This window comes from Cajanus cajan, chromosome 2 (genome assembly GCF_000230855.2).
Source record: "Cajanus cajan strain Asha chromosome 2, NIPB_CcT2T_4, whole genome shotgun sequence".
In the NCBI taxonomy this organism is placed as follows: Eukaryota; Viridiplantae; Streptophyta; class Magnoliopsida; order Fabales; family Fabaceae; genus Cajanus; species Cajanus cajan.
This window is the reverse complement of record NC_138518.1, coordinates 41,916,343-41,936,481: the sequence shown is the minus strand read 5'-3', so window position 1 is coordinate 41,936,481 and position 20,139 is coordinate 41,916,343. Positions and strand designations below refer to the sequence as shown.

General features: G+C 33.6%; 2 protein-coding genes and 1 long non-coding RNA gene across 4 annotated transcripts; 2 read left to right on the top strand and 1 right to left on the bottom strand.

Moving 5' to 3' along the window:
* Positions 1 to 4,915: 4,915 nt before the first annotated feature.
* LOC145954256 (uncharacterized) lies at positions 4,916 to 11,886 on the bottom strand. Its single transcript, XR_014431427.1, has 2 exons — positions 11,239 to 11,886; positions 4,916 to 5,208 (listed from the first exon to the last, which is right to left on the bottom strand). It is a non-coding gene; the product is annotated as an uncharacterized LOC145954256 (long non-coding RNA).
* LOC145954255 (uncharacterized) lies at positions 5,687 to 11,225 on the top strand. 2 transcript variants are annotated; one of them, XR_014431426.1, is made up of 4 exons: positions 5,687 to 9,495; positions 9,592 to 9,666; positions 9,760 to 9,992; positions 10,089 to 11,225. XR_014431426.1 is itself a non-coding variant. In XM_083068164.1 (4 exons), the coding sequence occupies exons 1-4, from the start codon at positions 9,423 to 9,425 to the stop codon at positions 10,326 to 10,328; spliced, it is 621 nt and encodes a 206-aa protein (XP_082924290.1). In that variant the 5' UTR covers positions 8,081 to 9,422; the 3' UTR covers positions 10,329 to 11,225. The 2 variants fall into 2 exon arrangements, 1 of the variants encoding a protein (XP_082924290.1); XM_083068164.1 differs by having other exon boundaries at positions 8,081 to 9,495.
* Positions 11,887 to 12,001: 115 nt separating the features above from the next.
* LOC145954916 (uncharacterized) lies at positions 12,002 to 12,570 on the top strand. Its single transcript, XM_083069605.1, has 3 exons — positions 12,002 to 12,028; positions 12,135 to 12,419; positions 12,505 to 12,570. Exons 1-3 carry the CDS (start codon positions 12,002 to 12,004, stop codon positions 12,568 to 12,570), a joined length of 378 nt encoding a protein of 125 aa, XP_082925731.1.
* The last annotated feature ends 7,569 nt before the right edge of the window (positions 12,571 to 20,139 follow it).

The following is a 20,139-nucleotide window of genomic DNA, read 5'->3' as shown; positions in this document are numbered from 1 at the left end:
GCGGTTGCGGTCGCGGTTGCAGTTACTGCAGTTGCGAGTATTGCAGGTATTGCGATGCGGATTGCGGCTGTTGCGGTGTGAAATTAATAATTATTTTCACTAAATATAAAAAATTTATAATTATCAATATATATTTTATTTTTAAGGATTTATACATTTTAATTCCTTTTTTTTTAATATTCTATTATTTTAATGAATAATTGAATTTATTTTAAAATTATAGTATCAATTTATCGTATTGTGAATGTATTGCGGTGCATTGCAGATGTGTTGCGGACGCAACACCGTTACGTTGCAAAAAAATGTGTGATTTTCAGTCTCACCGCAATTGCGGTCCGATGCCGTTGCGAACAAGGCCGCAACAGCAATATTGCGGCCGCAATACGTGTTGCGGTCCGCAATTTAAAACCATGATTGTACCTGACCAAAGCCAGCATTTACAAATTCATTGACAAAAGTAGCAGCAACTGTCTAGTCGAATCAACAGTTGCTCCAGCATTAACCCGGCCATCAAGCAAGTGCGCCTACAAGATGTAAAAATCTCAGGGAGTTATATCTTGTACAGAATACATTTAGGAAAAAGTAAAATAGTCATCAAAACCTCACCTTGTATATATCCTGTAACATAGTTTAAAAAAAATGATTCAGTAGCTAGAACGGGCCGTTCCCAAATTGGAACGAGCCGTTCTAAACTACTGAAGGAGCACGGGCCGTTCCAGAAGGAGAACGGACCGTTCCAGAAGGGGAACGGGCCGTTCCGGATGAGTCCCAGAACGGGCCGTTCTGATTTCAGAACGGACAGTTCTGCAGGTGATTTTTGTGCGTGTTGAGGGAGTTCAGAATGGGCCATTCCAGTATCGGTACAGGCCATTTTGGCCACTCCAAAAATTCTATAAATAGGGGTTAGGGGCCTTCAAGAGAATGTGAGTTTTTAGAGAGAATTTTTAGAGAGAAGGTCTCTGGGTCTGTGAGCTCCTTTCTCTCCCAAATTTCTTTGTATGATTCCTTTTCTCCTCTAGATCACTAATGCCTTCTGGCTTTTCTTGAAATTCAGACTAGGAAACTCGTTTTGGGAGGATTGAAGTTCCAGGTTGAGCTTCGAAAGGAAATTCTACTTCTTCTCAGTTATTGGCTATTTTGAGCCAATTTTCGGGTGAGGGAAGCTAGAATGTTTGTTATTTAAGTTGCATGTGAGATTAGAAATTCAATTGATGCATGAAAGTTGAGGATCCATGGCTGGATCGGAGAATTCGCTCATTTTTCGAGATTTTGGAAAAAATAGGGTTTTTGGGTGGAATTGATGCATCGGATGGGTGCATGTAGTTTTTAAGGTTGTTTTTGTGTTGTATGAAGCCCATGCATTGTGTTTTTGTGTTTGCATGTGGCTGGATTTGTTGGTTTGGATGAGAGTTTTTGAACTCTCTAACTAGGATTAGGCTAGGCACAGGTTGAGCGCGCCAAGCGTGGAAGAGCTTAGGGCTCTTGAGTTGGATGTTGGGCCAGACGTGATTTGGTTGCGTCAGGCATGGATACTCTTAGGAGTCTCTATTTCAAGGACACCGAGCGTGAGTTGAACGCGCTGGGAGTGGATGAGTCTTAGGACTCTTAGGTTGGGATTAGGCTGGGCAAGCTCAGGCTACGCCGGGCGTGAATATATTTATGAATGAATTGATGTTTATGCATGTTTAAAGTTGAAGTTTTGAATCATGTATGTATGATATATGATGTATGCTGAGGTGTGATTCATATATGTATGCTTTGTGATGATACGTATGAATGTTTAAATATGATATGAGTATGTTTATTGATCATAATGGTGGATAGACCATTTATGATGTATGATGCATTATTGCATGTGATGTCTTATGACATGTGTATGATTATTGATCATGCTGGTGGGCAGACCATGTATGATATATGATGCATAATTGCATGTGATGCCTTATGGCATGAGTCTAGCCTAGGACTTGAGGAGAGGAAAAATATTTTCGAATTGGAAGAGCTCACATAGAGTCTCTTGAGAGTAGTGCTTGGATAGGCCACTAACATATGAGAGTGGTGCTCTAGGAGGCCACTGGATTTGGGAGAGTGGTGCTCAGATAGGCCACTGGGTTAGGTGAGTCTCCTCTAAGTCCTTAGCTAGTGTTGGAGCGGGGTATGAGGTCAAGGGTTATTCCCTTAACCAAGTACTCGGGAAGGTGCGTGGATCCTTGCGGATAGTCGGTGGGCGAACTCCACAATTGACTTGGTTATGCATGCCAAGGTCGTGGTAAGCCCGTACCCAGCTGTGCTATACCTGACGGTGGATCTGGACTTCCAATTGTGTAAGTGACATCATCCGAGTAAACCCGAGTGAGGATTATATCCTGTTTAGTTGTGACCGAGCGGGCGCATTGGGCGTGAAAACGGTTGGGGTGGTTTCGGTAGGATGGAATGTCACTTATACAGCTCTGTTGTTATGGAGATCTCCTAGGTGTATGCGTGACGACGCATTAGATGATTGATCTGCATTGATATCTTTCATGAGATGCATTTATTGCATGATTATTAATATGATGAAGTGTAGTGTTTGACTTCATGATTGGTGGATTGTATTTTATGCATGAGTAGTATTGGATAGAGTGTATGGTGTAACTCTATGAATATGATTAATAGTTGATTGATTGTGTAGTATAGATTATTGTTCTATACTTGTATGATTGATATTTTTTGAACTCTAGCTTATCCTTCTGTTTCCATGTGGTGGAACTGCGATGATCATATTTGGTATGGGAGTAGGTCAGGGCTAGCTTGGAGTGGAGGTGTCCGCTGCGAGATGGGAAGTTTTGATCCTCGTGTTAGAGTTACCATTTTGGGTAACGATTTTGTTTGTGCTCTACCGGCACTAGGGCATATTATTTTTGGGATAACTGTACATATATGATGTTTTATTTTAAGAAACTTAATTATTTTTATATATACTTGTATGTATGAGTTATCCAACGTAATATTTCTCGTAGTTCACTAGTAATAGTACGATTCCACTAAGTGTAGAGATCATGGCGGGTCGTTACATATCCTCACGGGACTTGAGCTCCATGACTTCAATATCACGAGCAAGGGTGAGATATCCTTCACTTAGCTTAGAATTGTTTACACTACAAAAAAAATAACCTGTGCCTACAAACACTTTTACCTATAAACCTGAATTAGTGTAGGTAAAACTAAAAAAAAAAATTTACCTACCAATGTTTAATGTAGGTATAACTCAAAAATCTATACCCACTTTTATTTAGTGCAGGCAAAACTCAATACAACTTAAAATTCTTTTACCAACAAATTGTCAATGTAGGTAAAAGCCTTCAAAGACTTATGCCTACTACTATTTTAGGTAGGTAAAAAATTTACAAAATTTATACTTACAGTTATTTAATATAAATAAAAATCCATGTAAAATAAATAAATAATTATATATAATAATACTAACCCGAAATGTATTTCTTTCACCATTTTTTGTAGAGTAGAAAAATTTTGATCACCCTTAATCGCAACCCAAATGTAATTCTGAAATAGTTTTTAGAATGTTAAAATTTAATTCAAAAACCTGATTTCTAGAAAGAAGTATTTACAACAAAAAGAAAATAAATAAAAAAATACAAAGGAAGTATTCAGAAGTATCTATTGCAGAAGGGCCATGTATGGTGAGGCCCATCATCAGAGCCGCCCAACCCAACCCCAAAAGCTACAACATATACACAGTTCTATATAATCTATTTAATTCAAAAACCTGATTTCTCATTCTGAATCGCTCCGCACCCATTCCTCGCTCGTCTCTGTTCTCGAATCATGTCTCCGTTCACAGGTTTCTTCATCATGAATCTCCTACAGCCTATTTGTTTCTTCTAATCTAGGTTTTTGGTTCATATAATCCTACGTCCTCTACTTCATTGCGCTTTACTTTCGAATTTTATCTCGTACTTTTTTTCTTCCTGAGTCTAATGTAAGATTTGTTTATTGATACTGACTTTGCTAACAGATGTCCAAGAAGCACTCACAGATCTCGTATTCGAATGTTCACCAGTTTATCAATAGGTATTTTATATCTTCTCACTCTTGAATTCTTCCTCTGTAGATTACAATTAGAATGTCGTCATATAACTTTACCATCAGTGCCACAGTTGAATTCCTATGCATTCCTCTGCTTGAATTTAAAACACTTGTAACTTTTGAAAGTTGATTATATGTAGATTTTATTAATGGAATTTTGTTGATGAGTTGGCAAATGACAATACAAATTAAGTTATAACCCGAGTCTGCTATTTCAAATGGGAATGGATTCTCTCAGTTTAAACGTACACATTGAATTTATCACTTACTTGGACTTAGAATTAATCAAATTACCACCTGTCTTGAATAATTAAATATCAACCTTTCACCCACAATTGTAATGTAACTTGTTCTACAAATTAATCAAATATAATAATCTTTCCTCAGCTATCCTTGCCATCAATCGTAAAGTTTACATATACACAGTAGAAAATTTTCAATTCCAATCTCCTAGGCCTTTTCCAAGTATGTAATATAAAATTTAGAAGATTTGAGATATTTTATTTGTTCCTAGTGGATACGGTAGGAGTATGGTAGTTGCGTGCATGTTTGGGTGGCCCTGGCTATTTTCAACATGTAGACTTAAAATGTGCATTCGCAATTAACACAACTTCAGAATGATCATTACATCTAATCCCAGCCTATATAATCCAAAACCGTAAAACATAAGATTTTTCAGTACTTTTCACTTATAATAAACAGGTGAACAAGTTTTGGTCCATTTTGACATGGCACCAGAAGCTATTATTTTTTGGATTCAAATGACATTATATAATATGGATTCCTATGTATCTCCAGTGAGCAAAGTTTATAGATTATTATAAAACAATAAAAAAAATAAACCATATATAACATTAACTAACTTAATTTTGTTCAATCTTCTATGACCCATAATAGATTAAAGTGACAAAAAGAGGAAAAACCATAGGATATATAAATGAGCATTGGTATCAGCCTCAGCCATTATGGTTGTTGAAGAATCTCTCACCAATTCTTCACTCTTCTTTGCTGCATCAAAGCTGTCTTTACTGTTTCCTTAGCCTTCTCTCCCACATTCTCCACCACCTCTCTTGCTTTCACTGCCCCTTCTTTTGCTGCTCCTACAATATTTGAATCACCACCCTGCATGCACATATATACTAGTTAGGAAATTAGCCAAAAATGATCATGTGCTAGCTTATGTACAATTAATTATATAATCATATATAAGGGAAACTAATGTGAATTGTGCAGTGTATCGTTTTTGTTCTTGAAGTCCAAAACACCTAGCCCATTCATACCCATCAATTGAAGAACATTTATCCAGAAGGATCACTAATGAAATGACAATATCTGTCAAAATATAGAAAAGAATAGAAATGGCCTGAGCTTTTAAAGCCACCAGAATAAGACACGAAAAGTTTAAATTATCGTTTTTCCTTTCTCTATCACTTTAAAGATATTAAAGCAATGAAGAAACACTAGGTATATACGAATCTATATCACTTTTATTCTATATATTATTGTTTTTTAGCTTGTTAAAAATTCAAGAGAAAATAGTATATATGAGTTTTTTATGTCATTCTATCACTAGTTTTTTGAGGCCATTTCACTCAATTTTTTTTCCAGTTTATTGTATCAAATGGATAAGAGTTGGATACATGACAACTCTCTAAATAAAGAGAAGTACATTAGAGGGGTTCTAAATTTTCTTGATTTTGCCTTTGCTAAATCTTCCAAGGATGGAAAAATTTTATGTCCTTGTACTAAATGTGTCAATTGCAAGTGGCGCTCTCGAATGGATGTTTATGAGCACATAATATGTAATGGATTTCTAAAAGGATATGTTACTTGGATCTTTCATGGTGAACAAGTTGGCTCTTCTAATTCTTTAGAAACATCTCAAGTAGAAAAAGAGTTTAATCATGATATGGATATGTTGATTCATGATGCATTCGAGATGCATGCAATTAATGAAAGTAATGATACAAATGTAAACATGGAGAATGGAGATTCTAGAACATTCATGAATGAACCCAATGTTCAACAATCCGAAGAAGGTAATAATTCAGATAAGCTTTATCAGTTATTAAAGGAGGCAGAACAAAAACTTTATCCTGGTTGTAAAAAGTTCACAAAATTGTCATTCATTGTTCACTTGTATCACTTAAAGTGCTTAAATGGGTGGACTGACAAAAGCTTTACAATGTTGTTAGAGTTATTAAGTGATGCCTTACCAGAAGAAAACACTTTACCCAAATCATTTTATGATACAAAGAAGATTATTTCTGGGTTGGGTCTATCATATGAAAAAATTCATGCTTGTCCTAATGACTGTATATTGTATAGGAAGGATTTGGCTAATGCTGAAAATTGCCCAAAATGTAAGTTATCAAGATGGAAACACAACTCTGATGATGTTGAATGTAGAAAAAAGATACCAGCAAAGATTCTTCGTTGGTTTCCTCTTATACCAAGAGTCCAAAGACTTTTTCTATCATCAAAAATAGCTTCTTCTATGACATGGCACGAGGATGGTCGAACTACAGATGGACTTCTAAGACATCCAGCTGATTCATTTGCTTGGAAGGATTTTGATCGCCAATATCCTAATTTTTCTTGTGACCCTCGTAACGTTCGATTGGGTTTGGCTTCTGATGGATTTAATCCTTTCAAAACTATGAAGATTCCCCATAGTACTTGGCCTATTATATTGATTCCATGTAATCTTCCCGCATGGATGTGTATGAAGCAACCAAATTTTATACTCTCATTGATTATTCCAGGTCCAAAAGGTCCAGGTTGTAACCTGGATGTTTATATGCAACCTCTTGTGGAAGAATTAAAAGAATTATGGGAAGTTGGGGTGAAAACTTTTGATGCATGTAAAAAAGAATCATTCCAAATGCATGTTGCAGTCATATGGACTATTAATGATTTTCCTGCATATGCAAACCTGTCTGGTTGGAGTACTAAGGGTCAATATGCTTTTCCGTGTTGTGGTTTGGAAACTGCCTCTAAGTGGTTGTATAACAGTAAAAAGTTTTGTTATATGTGTCATCGTCGTTGGTTAGAGCCTAATCATAAATGGAGATATAATAAAAGAGATTTTGATGGAACCCAAGAATTTAGAGCTCCACCTAATCTACCTAGTGGAACTTTTGTTCTAGGACAAATGGAAGATCATGGAATTGGGAGTTGGTCACCATGGAAACAGAAAAGTATTTTGTTCACATTGCCTTATTGGCAACATAATATTTTACGTCATAATCTTGATGTGATGCACATTGAAAAAAATGTTTGTGATAATATTATTGGAACATTGTTGCATTTAGGAAGAAAATCAAAGGATAATGATAATGCATGTTATGATCTCGTTGACATGAACATAAGAAGTCAACTACATCCAAAGATACATCCAAGTAATGGTAAGAAATATTTTCCTAGAGCTTGTTACCAGATGACTTCAAAGGAGAAAGAAGAATTTTTGGAAGTGCTAAAAGCAATAAAAGCTCCTGATGAATATTTGTCTAACATTTCAAGATGTGTGCAAGTGAAGCAACACAAAATATTTGGTCTTAAAAGTTATGATTGTCATCTTTTATTGCAAGTGTTTCTTCCTATAGCTATGAAAGGTTGTTTGCCTGACAAAGTGAGTTTAGCTATATGTGAACTTTGTCATTTTTTCAAAGAATTGTGTGGTAAGGTGCTCAATGAGCATAATTTAGAGAACTTGGAGCATCAAATGGCTCAAACATTATGTCAATTAGAAATGATTTTTCCACCATCTTTTTTCACTATCATGGTACATTTGACAATCCATTTGGCATATGAGGCAAGAGTTGCAGGTCCTGTACATTATCGTCGACTATCTCCATATGAAGTTGACAAAATTCATAGTCAAACATTTCCTGATTGGCTCCGTGAACGAGTAAGTGTAATAGGTTACGTAGTTGGAAATAGAGTTAAATTTTTCATTAGTTTTAAATTTGTGATCATTTGAAACAAAATTGTGGTAGGTTGCACGATTGGAAGAGCAAGGTAGCACTCTAGTGACAGATGATATCAAGTGGTTAGCACGTGGCCCACTAGAAATAGTGAGAAGATATAGTGGGTATATTGTTAATGGAGTTAGATTCCATACAAAGAAGCGTGAAAGATGCTTAAAGACTCAAAATAGTGGCATTGTTTTTACTGTTAAGACAAAAAATTATGCTAGTTCAAGAGATAAACACCCTATAGAAGGGGAAATCAACTATTATGGTGCGCCGATTGGATTATTCAGGAAGATATAAGGTTGTACTTTTCAAGTGTGATTGGGTTGATATAAATAGGGGCTGCAAAATTGATAATTTTGGCATGACATTAGTAAATTTCAATTATTTGCAACATATAGGGAATGATGTTTGTGATGATCCATTTGTTTTTGCATCTCAAGTTAAGAAAGTATTCTATGTGGAGAAAAAAAGAGAAGATGGTTGGCTTGTTGCTGTGTATGCTAAAATCATAGATGTATACGATTTGGGTGGTGAAGAGTTCAATGTAACAGATCAAGGGAATGAGAAAGTCATACAAGAGATAAATGATAATGATTTGATTAGACCAGAAGCTGATGATGATGATATCATTGAATTTACAAGAGCCATGGAGAATGTTTGCCAAAATATAGAGGATGACAATAATGAAGAAGATGAAAGTGAAGAAAACTTCTTTTAAATCTTTTTGTTGAACAATCTCTCTCATTTGCCCTGGAATCTGGAACAATCTTTTGTTGTTTGCTCAGTTTTGTCTTATCTAACAATGTATTGTTGTCAACTTATATTAATGATTTTTTTTTAGTGGTTACATCATTTTTGTGTAACTGTTTATTTCATGAAAATCTTGATTTATTCTATTCCTGATTTGCAGTTACTGTACACCAAGGAAGCTGCTGATTTGCAGTGTTTCTTGAGTTTGGATTTCTATTCAAACACATTATCATTCCTGATTTATTCTAGTGACAATCTCTATTTCTGTAATTTAAAATTGTCCTGCCACCATATTTTCTCATTTGTTCTCTACTTTTTAAGATACATGTGTGCCGTGAATGTCTGATAATTGTTCGTCTCACAATTCACAACCCTTGCACACCTCTATAGTCTGTACTATTGTATTGTGTAGCGGCCCCTGGCTGCTACATGCAGTGCCATAGTGTTATACTTCACCGTAGCAGCAGCCAAAATAGTATCATGTAGCAGCTTTTTTATATCTCTCTTATTCTTTTTTTTATAGAGTATATCTACTTTTATTTTAACTAATTAACAGTGTTGTCATCTCACATTTTCTAGTCATAGGCATTTTGATTTGTAACAAGTACTATGGGGAAGCGTAGAAAGTTGAATACTACACGAAATAATCACCCTATTATTGAAGAAAATACACAATTTGGAGGTATAAAAATTTTATCAGCTTAAATTATTTTATTTTATATAAATTGTTTATGATAGAGTCTAACGGTGTTAAGTTTTAATCATTGATTGTATTTAGAACAACAAATACAAGAAGAAAATGACATTGAGACTCATACATCTTTTGACAGTGCAAGTGAAAGTTCAAGTAAAGGTAAGTATAACTTTTAGCCTTTTTAACAATGCAAGTATATACATTTTTCTTGACATATATTAGATAATATGCCATATATTTGTGTTGATTTAGGTGAAAAGAAGACTAGAGGTTATACACATATGTTAGATGTGTGGGACTTGCCAGATGGAGAATTCATACTTGTTGAAGTAGATCCTTTGGGTAATCCCATGGGTTGGGAAGGGAAAACTTTATTAAATGCAATAGGGAGCTTGGTAAGGAGACATCAATGTGCTCCTATCAATTATCTTAGCTGGAAGGACATGCCTGAGGACTATATTGTTAATATGCTTGAATTGATTCAGGTCTAGTATAAAATTTATAACTTCTATTTCCTTTTATTTTTTGTAAAAGTTATGTATGTAATAAGTCTAACATGTTTTTTTGTTAATGATACGTAGAGTAAATTTCAATTTGTTCCTGAATTGACTGAACAAGCAAAGGAAGTACTAAAGGATAACATGAGTATGAAGTGGAGGCAATTTAAGTATGATTTGAAATCAAAAGGATATGATGAGAGTCAAACTGAGGAGGAAATGTTTTCTCATATTCCTGATTCAAGGGTTGATCCTTCTCAATATCGTGATTTGCTACATTATTGGTGTTTTGAGAAAGGGCGGGTATATCTTATTAAGTTATAGTTAATATAATACTTATATGTCATATGCTGATTTTTATTATTGACCTTTTATATTTGTTGGTTATAGAAAATAAGTGACATCAACAAAAGGAGTCGCTCGAAGTATGAAGACTTACACTACATGGGAACTAAGAATCTTCCGAGACTAGTTCATGAGATGGTTTGTCTCTTTTGATAATATTTCTTTTCATCTTTTAAAAATTAGTAGCTAGAAATATAATGGTTGATATTTTTGTGACTAATGTTAGACAATAAAGGCTAAAGGAGTGCAACCTTCTCGAGCACAAATTTATATAAACACTCGAACCCGACAAAATGGAAGCATTGTTACAGAAAAAGCTGCTACTGTAATTGTAAGAATTTTATTTGGTATATTACTTTTGTGTTTACTATTAAGAGTTCTGTGGCATGTTTATTTGACCACCATTTTTATGACAATTTATTATAGTTGATCACTATCTTTGTCTAAAAGTCTTGTACTTGAATTATATAAATTTTGGAAAGTACTATAAAATATGAAAATTGGTTGTATCAAATTTTAAAGATTGGATTTTAAAAAAATCAACTTCTAATAGCTTAGGTAAGTGACAGTACATTTCTAAGGTCCTTTCTCACTAACTCCATATGTGGTGTAAACTGAGGAACATTCATTGGATTTAATTTATTTATGAACTGTAACAATAATCACCATAAAAATATTATGGATGATGAAATATAATCGGTTAAAAAATATTATACGGCATGTTTATTAAACTGTAATCGGTTTATGATAGATATGAGCGTGTGTTAGTGACACGAGGGGTATGTGTGGACACCTTAAGCATCATTATGTTGTACCCAACAAAGCCAAACACATCAAAGTAGAGACAGCAGAAAAAAAGGCACTTCTAGGGAAATTAGGAAAATCATACCTTCTTTTTATGCTTTCACTATTAGCTTTCATCTTCTAGGTAAAATTCATCCGAGGAAGGTGCAATATCCCAAATCACTACAAAAGTAAAAAGAAAAATTAGAGGACTCCATCATCAAACAGAGACACTAAGAAACACTGCAGCTATGCACTGCATTGAGAATTAGGTAAGAAGCTATACATCTATACTTTTTGGTGTACAAAGCTATTAGATATTATGATAATCACGGGATCCATTCTCTTTGGTGGAATTTCTCCACGGTTTCACCCACCCTCTAATTAATAACTAGATCTAGAACAAAAACTTATGAACAATGAAAATTGAGGAGGAGCTTGTGTTGTGAAAGATTGTATACATTATTAAATTAACTAGCATCTGTCAGCTCTCGTGATCTTCAGCCTCTTCACACTGTTCAAGAACATCCTGCATTAATTATCAAACACAAAAGGGTTAGAAAAATACTCAAAACGGAGCTGATAAGATTTAAAACAAAACTTAGATACAGTACCATAGATACTGTTGGTGCACTTCTCCAATCAGAAGTAAAACTCTAATTCTCGGTGGAAACCAACACTAATGGTACATATAATATATTACCTAAGTTTTGTCCTAAGGTTTAAGAGTTTAATTTTAAGATATATATTACCCAACCCTGCACGTATGACCAATTTCAGCATGAAAATAGAAGGATGCATAATTCATACACATTTTACAGATCAAACTGCATCCTTATAAATCTACAAAAACCTTAGGATTAAAGTGCATGTTAATAGCAGGAACAAATTACAAAGTTTTCAAATACATTAGGATTGTTATACTCTATATAACTTTTATTATATATCCCAATAAATTAGGACAAAAATTTTTATAATTTTTTTTATTGTTTTCTTATGTAGGATGAGTTGAAGAAGCATATGATTGAGGCAGAAAGTTCACAAATCACTCAAGATACAACCAATTGGAAAAATGATATATACTCAAAAGTTAAAGGACCTGAAAAAAGAGGACGAGTGCGTTGTCTTGGAAAGCTTCCACGACATGCAAGTTCATACCAAAGCTCTACCATAGACAATAGAATTCAAAAATTAGAGAATTTGCTTGGAAATCTTGTTGTTGTCCTTCAATCACGGTTTGTAGATGATCCACAGATTAATCAAGTTTTACAAGCTGTGGCTGAAGAGGTATGAATTTTTATAATGCGATTTATTTAATAACTCAAATGATATAGCTTTTTATAAATTAAAAAAATCTTTTTTTCTCATTTAGGTACCTACAAATGTTTCAAATGATTCTACTAGTGAAAATCATCAAACTACAAGAGACCCCAAATGAGAAAAGTTGATATAGGTGAGTTAATTGAAATTCAAATAATTAAATTTTTGATACTAAAATTGCTAGAAAACGTTCAACTAAGGAGCAGGCTTACTGGTGCTTGTAATTAGAATCTGATTTGCATGATCTTTTTTTAAATATTATCTTTCCTGTTTCCCCACCAAATTTATTAAATGCTACACAAATCTTATGCTCAAGTGTTGTGGAGAAATATTATCTTTCATGTTTTAGTAATTAAAATGCATAATTTAATGGCATAGTACATGATGATGATAATTATTTTAGTGTTGTAAAATTGACATCTTTCATATTTTTTTTAGGATATATTGGTGAAAGATTTACATATATGCAGTGGATCAACATAGATGGCAATACTTACAGGATGACATTTATCAATGTAATATGTTTTCCTTTTTTATTTCTAATTAACAACTTTAACATCATGAATTTGTCATTTTTATAACATAGTTTGAATACTTATATGTCTAGCTCTATGAACAATGATACTTGAAATATAATACAAACATGATGTTTATAATAACATGATAATAATTACCGGTACTTTAACATTCCTCGAGTGTTGGATGTTGAATTGTTGATGAACTTGCCAATTTGTGATAATAAGAGTTCTTGTTATGGCATCATTATTGGGGGTATTTATTTGGTGGAGAAATTAAATAAATAAGACTTGATTTCATTTGTTCACCAGAACATTTGTCTCTTATTGACACCAATGGATATATTTGGATTGGTAGATGGATAACTGTATGTGATGTATGTTAATTTTACCAATCTTTCTTTTCGGGATTGGTAATTAATTGTTCCTTCACCCAACGTTTTTTATTGTATACAACTGCATCTTTTAAAGACCTTATCTCAAGACAATAATCGTTATTCATATTTTTTTTATAGAAATTTTTCTTTAAATAATTATTTAATCTTCAAATATATTCATTTTTTTTGTTAAGATATATAAATATAAACATGTCACAAATCACAATCACAACTAAATTGTATTAGCACATTTTTTTTAAATAATTATTTTCATGAGTTAAATAAATGTTGAGTAAATATATATATATATATATATATATATATATATTTATTTATTTATTTATAGGTACAATAATAATAATAATAATAATAATAAATAAAATAAAATAAAAAATATGTTTACCTATAGTCAGAGCATGTAAGAATAAGTTAATGACTTTTACCTACAGTCATAACATGTAAGTACAACTTAATGGTGTTTACTTATAGTAGGGAGTGTAAATATAAGTCAATGACTTTTACCCACGCATATTGCAAATTGTAGGTAGTTCTTATAGTGACAGTCAAATGTAGTTGTAGGTAAAATTATGTCTGTAGGTAAAACTTATAGTGATAGGCTATTAGTTATAGCTATATGCCCTCTCAAAGTTGACAACTTCAATGTCTGTAAGTCAAAGTTCATGATACCTTTACCTACGAAATTTAGATTTTTAGTGATATTTTTTGTGTGTAGGCATAAGTCATTTTTCTTGTAGTGAAAGCATAATAATTTAGAAATAAATAGAGATGCCATAGAAATAGAAACTTCAACGGCTTAGGAACTAAAGTCATGGAACTCGTCCATGTTCGAATTTCTTGTCTACAAAACACAACCACACATCCCAATTTCAAACACATAAAATTATACATAAAAGAAAGCTAAACACCCCCATTCAAATCAAAATTTGTTCCGTTTGAGCATACAACTAGGGTTACCTCATGCTCTCCAGCGCAACCTTGTGCAATCCCTGGTCGGGATCCTGAACCATCTCCACGTACAACTCTAAAAATTTGAAGGGAGGCTCTAAAAACAAATTAAATCCTTCTTTTCCCTTACCTCTATTACATATGGTTATGAAATAAAAACTAACCAAAATTAAGCTTCCAAACTTGCTCATATCTCTTGAGTAAGAAAAAAAAAGCCTTAAGGTACGGCCAAAAAACTTGTGACATTACTTTTAAATGTACTTTTTTATATAAAAAAAATTAATTTATAATTTAAGTAATCTTATATATTATATACCCTATTGATCATTTTACATTAATATGTCTACTTATTATATTTTAAGATTTGATATTTTATTTAAATTTATATTTATACAATGTAATTAATTTGGTGTATAAGATTACAAATTATTTAAATTTACATCGAATAAGTGGCTATATATATATATATATATATATATATATATATATATATAGAATATAATAATAATTATTATTATTATTTGACATTTTTATGGATCGACATTTTTTTAAATTTTGTATTTAAAATAAATTATATGCATTTCATTATTGATGCAAAGCACATGCTAATATTTAATTTGAATTAAAATAACCACTATTAATAATAGAAAAATATAATCTTACAATTTGATCTCTTAAATTAGAAGCTAATATCATATTAATTCTTAAAATTAAAGAACTATCAAATAAATTCTTAAAATATTAAATAAATCCTTAAATTTAACTATTTATTTTAGTATCTATACATATACTAATATTATCATTCTAATCATATATTATTTTCAATTTTAAACTACTGAGATTAGTCACAAATTATTTTGAATTTTGGACTTCTAAGATTGTCATTTTATAATCCTAGGAAACATATTTTACAATATTTTAGTTTCTTTCGAGGCTTCCAAATTTTCAGATCCAATTTTTGAATGTTAACTCCAACTTTATCGTGACATGATTTTGATTTACCGCAATTCCATGCCAATAATTAGTATTGCTATGTATTGATACACAATTAGTCCGAACTTTGAAGCGTAAAGCTAGCTAACACAGATATTTCATGAATAAAAAATACTTACTTAAACATATCCATTAAATTTTAATTTTTCCAATTCTGTATATACGCAACAATACCCATCCTATGAGCTGAAAAAATTCATACAAAGTAATATATATACCTTGTACCACAATGTAATACTCTACACTCAACAACCCGCAAAGATGGAAATTCTTCACATAGGCAAAGAAATAATGAAAGAGCAAAGCATTTGTTGGTATAACTTGGTATTCTTTTGATGCAAAGTGAAAAAAGAAACAAGCCAAGAAGCTTATATTTTGCATTTCCAATTTACTTCTGTGAATGAGCACCAGAAATGTTTGGTTGCATGGTTATCAGATTTTGGTGTCCTTTGGAATGAATTTGTGGAATTAAGTCATTCCAATGCTGTTAGAACTTCCACCATAGGTGGTCTAAATTTTGGGTCAATGTTGAAGCATTGTAATGTAAGTGCAACTACAGCTTATGCTCCTTTCTTGGAGTATTGACCCCAACCTTGTGTCCATTATTCTCAAAAACTCTTCTGTTATCACTTAAAAATGGCTTTGCCCAATCCATTAGTGTTTCTCTGAAAATCTGGGTCTATCATCTTTCACGGTGTGGCTTCTTGTTAGTAACTCTGATGAAAATCTAATCCCCAACGATCCCTTTGGAAGAGGTAAGACCAAGAAGGGTGAAGGTTGATCCAAGGAGGCTCACCCATGAAGACCATTGGGCCTTTAACTAAGTCCATGGTTAGGAGGCTAGAGGAGGCTTCTACAGAGGAGGTGCTTCTTAGACCTTTGCTCAATATGAGTATTGAGTATGATTCCTCTTATTAGTCTCTTGAGTTTCCATTGTACATACATTGTATAGTTTATTTTCTTGTACCTTGTATATAGTAGATACTTGTATAGATGTATTTTTGCCTTTGTATTTGTGAGGCACTTTATTTCCTTTTATTAGTTATTGTATATTGTTTCTAGGGTAGGTTACTTGGACACTTTGACTCTATTTAACTTAATCTAGAAATACACTTTTTTCTTAGTTTTCTAGTAGTAGGATTGGAAGTGGCATTAGCAAGCTAGAGAGTGTAACTAGCAAGTTAGAAAGTGTTACTAGCAATTGGGCCTAGAGGTGGGCCTAGGCAAAATTTTACATATTAGACTCATTTTACTCCTAATTTTTCATAGATTTGATTTAGCTAAGTTTCATTCACATTGGATGAACCTAACTAAACCAAATCAACATTTTTTCAAAACCGGTTGGAGTAAAATAAAGTCCATGAGCCGCCCACCTTGATTTGTGTTCACATTGCTTGTTCACAGTCAAGCTTAGAAGCTTGAAGCACAAGCTTCTCCTTAGCTTGCTTACCAAGCAAGCTAAGTGAGTAGCTTGCTCTCCAAGCCTCTAGACCATGGATGGTTAGCTAGACCTTACCATGGTTCCTAGTGAACCATGGTTAAGGCTAGCTTGCTCTCCAAGCTTCCTACTCCTATATTTTCGTTTTTCCTTCTTTGTAAAATACTTTTGGATGATATTTTTGAGTGAGATCAGAATTTGCACGAAAATTATTTCTTCCAAAAAAGTCTTTAACCTCTTTGATATTCATCCAATTCTTATCCCTTCCATAGAAGAGTGTGGTGAGAATTGAAGAGACTTATCTCTTCACCAAGGAGTGGCGTCTCTTGAGAGAGTTCCCTACCAAACCGTGGTGGTTCTAAGGTCTCCTCCTCCATTGGAGACCTTAGAGAACCTTAAGAAGAATCAAGGAGCCAAAGATCTAGGGAGGAAATTGAAGAAGATTCACATCAATCCGGATTCTCCAACAAGTTTTCCATCAAACTCTAACAAGACTACACCAAAGTTGTATACATCACTCCTTGGAGTCAAGTGACTTGTTCATTTCAATGCCAACTTAGAAATAAGAAAAAATATGATCACTAATATGCACATGACATAATTGCATGTAGGGAAAGCTATATGTAATAGAATTAGAAATTTAGACTTGTTATTGCTTGTTTTGGTTAGATGGTTTACAAAACTGAAACTTGAACTAGTCATTGAACTAGTAAAGAGGTTGAATTAGAGTTACTAAGAGTTTCCCATAATAGTTTTGCTAGAAATATAATATAAAACCTTTCATGTGCTATAACAGCTTTGGCTTTTGATGTTGTTGGTTCATGACATGGTATCAAATCCACATGATTAATGGTGTGTTCTTTTTCACGTTTCAAATCCTTAAACATTAGTTTAACCTTAAGCAACAAGACAATATCTTCATTGTCAAAGTGTCTTCAAAGTTGTGACAACTACTAACCAAACCAACCCTATGTGGTATAGAATTTGATACATTTTATCCATATACTTCTAATAGAAGGTTTAATTAGTAACATTGTCATCTCATAACTCTGTTATTTAATTTGACAGCTGCTATTGAAAGCTCTAGGGTAGAGAGGCCCTTAGAGCACATTGATCTTTAAAGGGTTGGACTATAGATAAGTGGAGCCAACTTAGAAAAGGTATAGAAGGAAGACTTTCTTTTCCAAAAGGAGACTCAAAACTTCAGGGAGAGCTAGAAGGGATTACTTCTGTCTTTCTTTCCTATTCTTGTCTTCATTTTCACTTAAACCCTTCCTTCTCTACCATTTCTCATTTAATCAAAGAGGTGGTGAAGAAGTTTGAGCTTCGAGGTTGAAAATTTGAGCATATGGTGTTTGAAATCACTTCTCTTCTTCTCTTTTAGAGATTTGAGTCTCTAGGAGGTAAAGGAAGCAATAATATAAATTTAAGGTGTATTACGAGGCTATGATGATTGGAATGAGTTGTTTATTTCTGTTGATTGAGAAATGATAAAATTGAAAGGGGTTTTCAAGGGTTTTGAGAGTTCAAGATGTTCATGGAGGCTCATGATTGATTTGTGATCATTTTCAGATGCATGTTGTTTTTGATGATGAATTTAGGTTGTATGTGTTGTATAGATGCTATTTGAGGTGTTTCATATTGTGAAAATTTTCTAATTTTCAAGTATTGTGCAAAATTGAGTTTTGCATGAGTGTAGAATTTGATATTGTGTCTAGCGCACCTTCAAGGCGTTGGGTGTGGTTCTAGAGGAGAGGTCTCTTTGAAACTCACGCTGACTGCAGGATTGGTGGCACCAAGTGTGAGGAGAGAAACTCATCTTTACAGGTTGGGACCTCACCAAGCATAGGTTGAATGGCTTCAAGCATGGATGCCTTAAGGGCTCTTTGACTTGAGGAAGCTAGGCCTAGGGTTTTGTGGCACCTAGCATGGCCAAGCTAGAGCTCTTTCTTTGGATTTTGTTAGACGTTGTGGTGACTATGTTGGGCAATACTTAAGCATAGACTTTCTGCTTGAGATGGGGCTAAGCGTGGTGTTTTACCGTGCCATACATGAGGTCCCTATAGACACCCAATTTCGTCTGGGGGCATACAAACAAGGAAATGGACTTCCATATTCGAAGAAAAGGAGCTCCCAAGTATAGAAACAACAGGAATTGACATCAAAAGGCCTAAAGCCCAAACAAGTTGGTTTTAGTAGCCCAGAACGGGCTATTCCAAAACCGGAACAGGCCATTCCCAACTCGGAACAGGCTGTTCCTAAACCAGAAGGGCCGTTCCAAGTTACTAAAAAGGCCTAAAACCCTAGTTTGGAACGGTCCGTACCAACACAGGTTGTTATGAGTGAAACTTAAACCCAGAACGGGTCGTTCCACTTCTAGAATGGGCCATTCTAGATTCATATTTTAGCCATAATGAATTGGCCCAGAACGGGTCATTCTGAATCTGGAACGGGTCGTTCTGGTCAGTTTTAACATCTATAAATAGACGACTCGGGCACAGTTCTCATGGCCGAAAAATTTTGTATAAGACTCCTTTGAGCTCGAAAATTCTCTCTCTCTCTCCTATTGTATTTCTTGAGATTTGTGAGACATATTGTAGTGCGAAAGGTTGCCACAAAGTAGCTAGAACTTCCATATTTGGAAGATCTAACAAAGCTTGCTACGAGGTATTTCAATCAATTTTCTCCTCTCTCTTTTATTTCTTATCTTTAATAGTCCTCTCTCTTTCTATTTTTTCATCTTTAATAGACATTGTTATAACAAAAGCAATCATGTAGACATCTTAGGATTAACCGTGTAATTTAAATTTCAAGCATGTAAATAACAATTCATAAAGTAAATTAAATATTTTAATTATTAATTCTTACTATACTAACTTCATCATAAGGGTACCGATTAAGGGCGTTGTAGAGGTGCTTAATACCTTCCTTACACGTAATTGATAGAGAGAAATTGAAGAGAATTTTTGTCCTTCATAGTTCAATCCGTCCAAGACCTTTTCACTCTTGAGGAGACTCAAAGAAACCTAATAGGAAAGTGTTTAACAATTTTTTTTGACAAACTTTTTAACAAGACATATAAGAAGCCTAACTTTAAGAAATTTGCTAGAACTAATAGCAAATTATGAACTCAAACATGTAAACCAAAAGCACATATAGTTAGGTCCATATTTAATAAGCCAAAAGAACGCACCAAATGTTAGACACAAAACAACACAAAAATTAGGTTAAACAAGCTAGTCTAGGAATTGAAAACATGTAAAAGGACTACACATGACTTCTACACAAAACAATTGATTCAAAAACAAAACACATGCTATAATATGTTGTCCAATCACGGACTCATGTTATGGAATGGAGAAGACTCAAACAAAATAAAAAACGCACAGGGACAATGG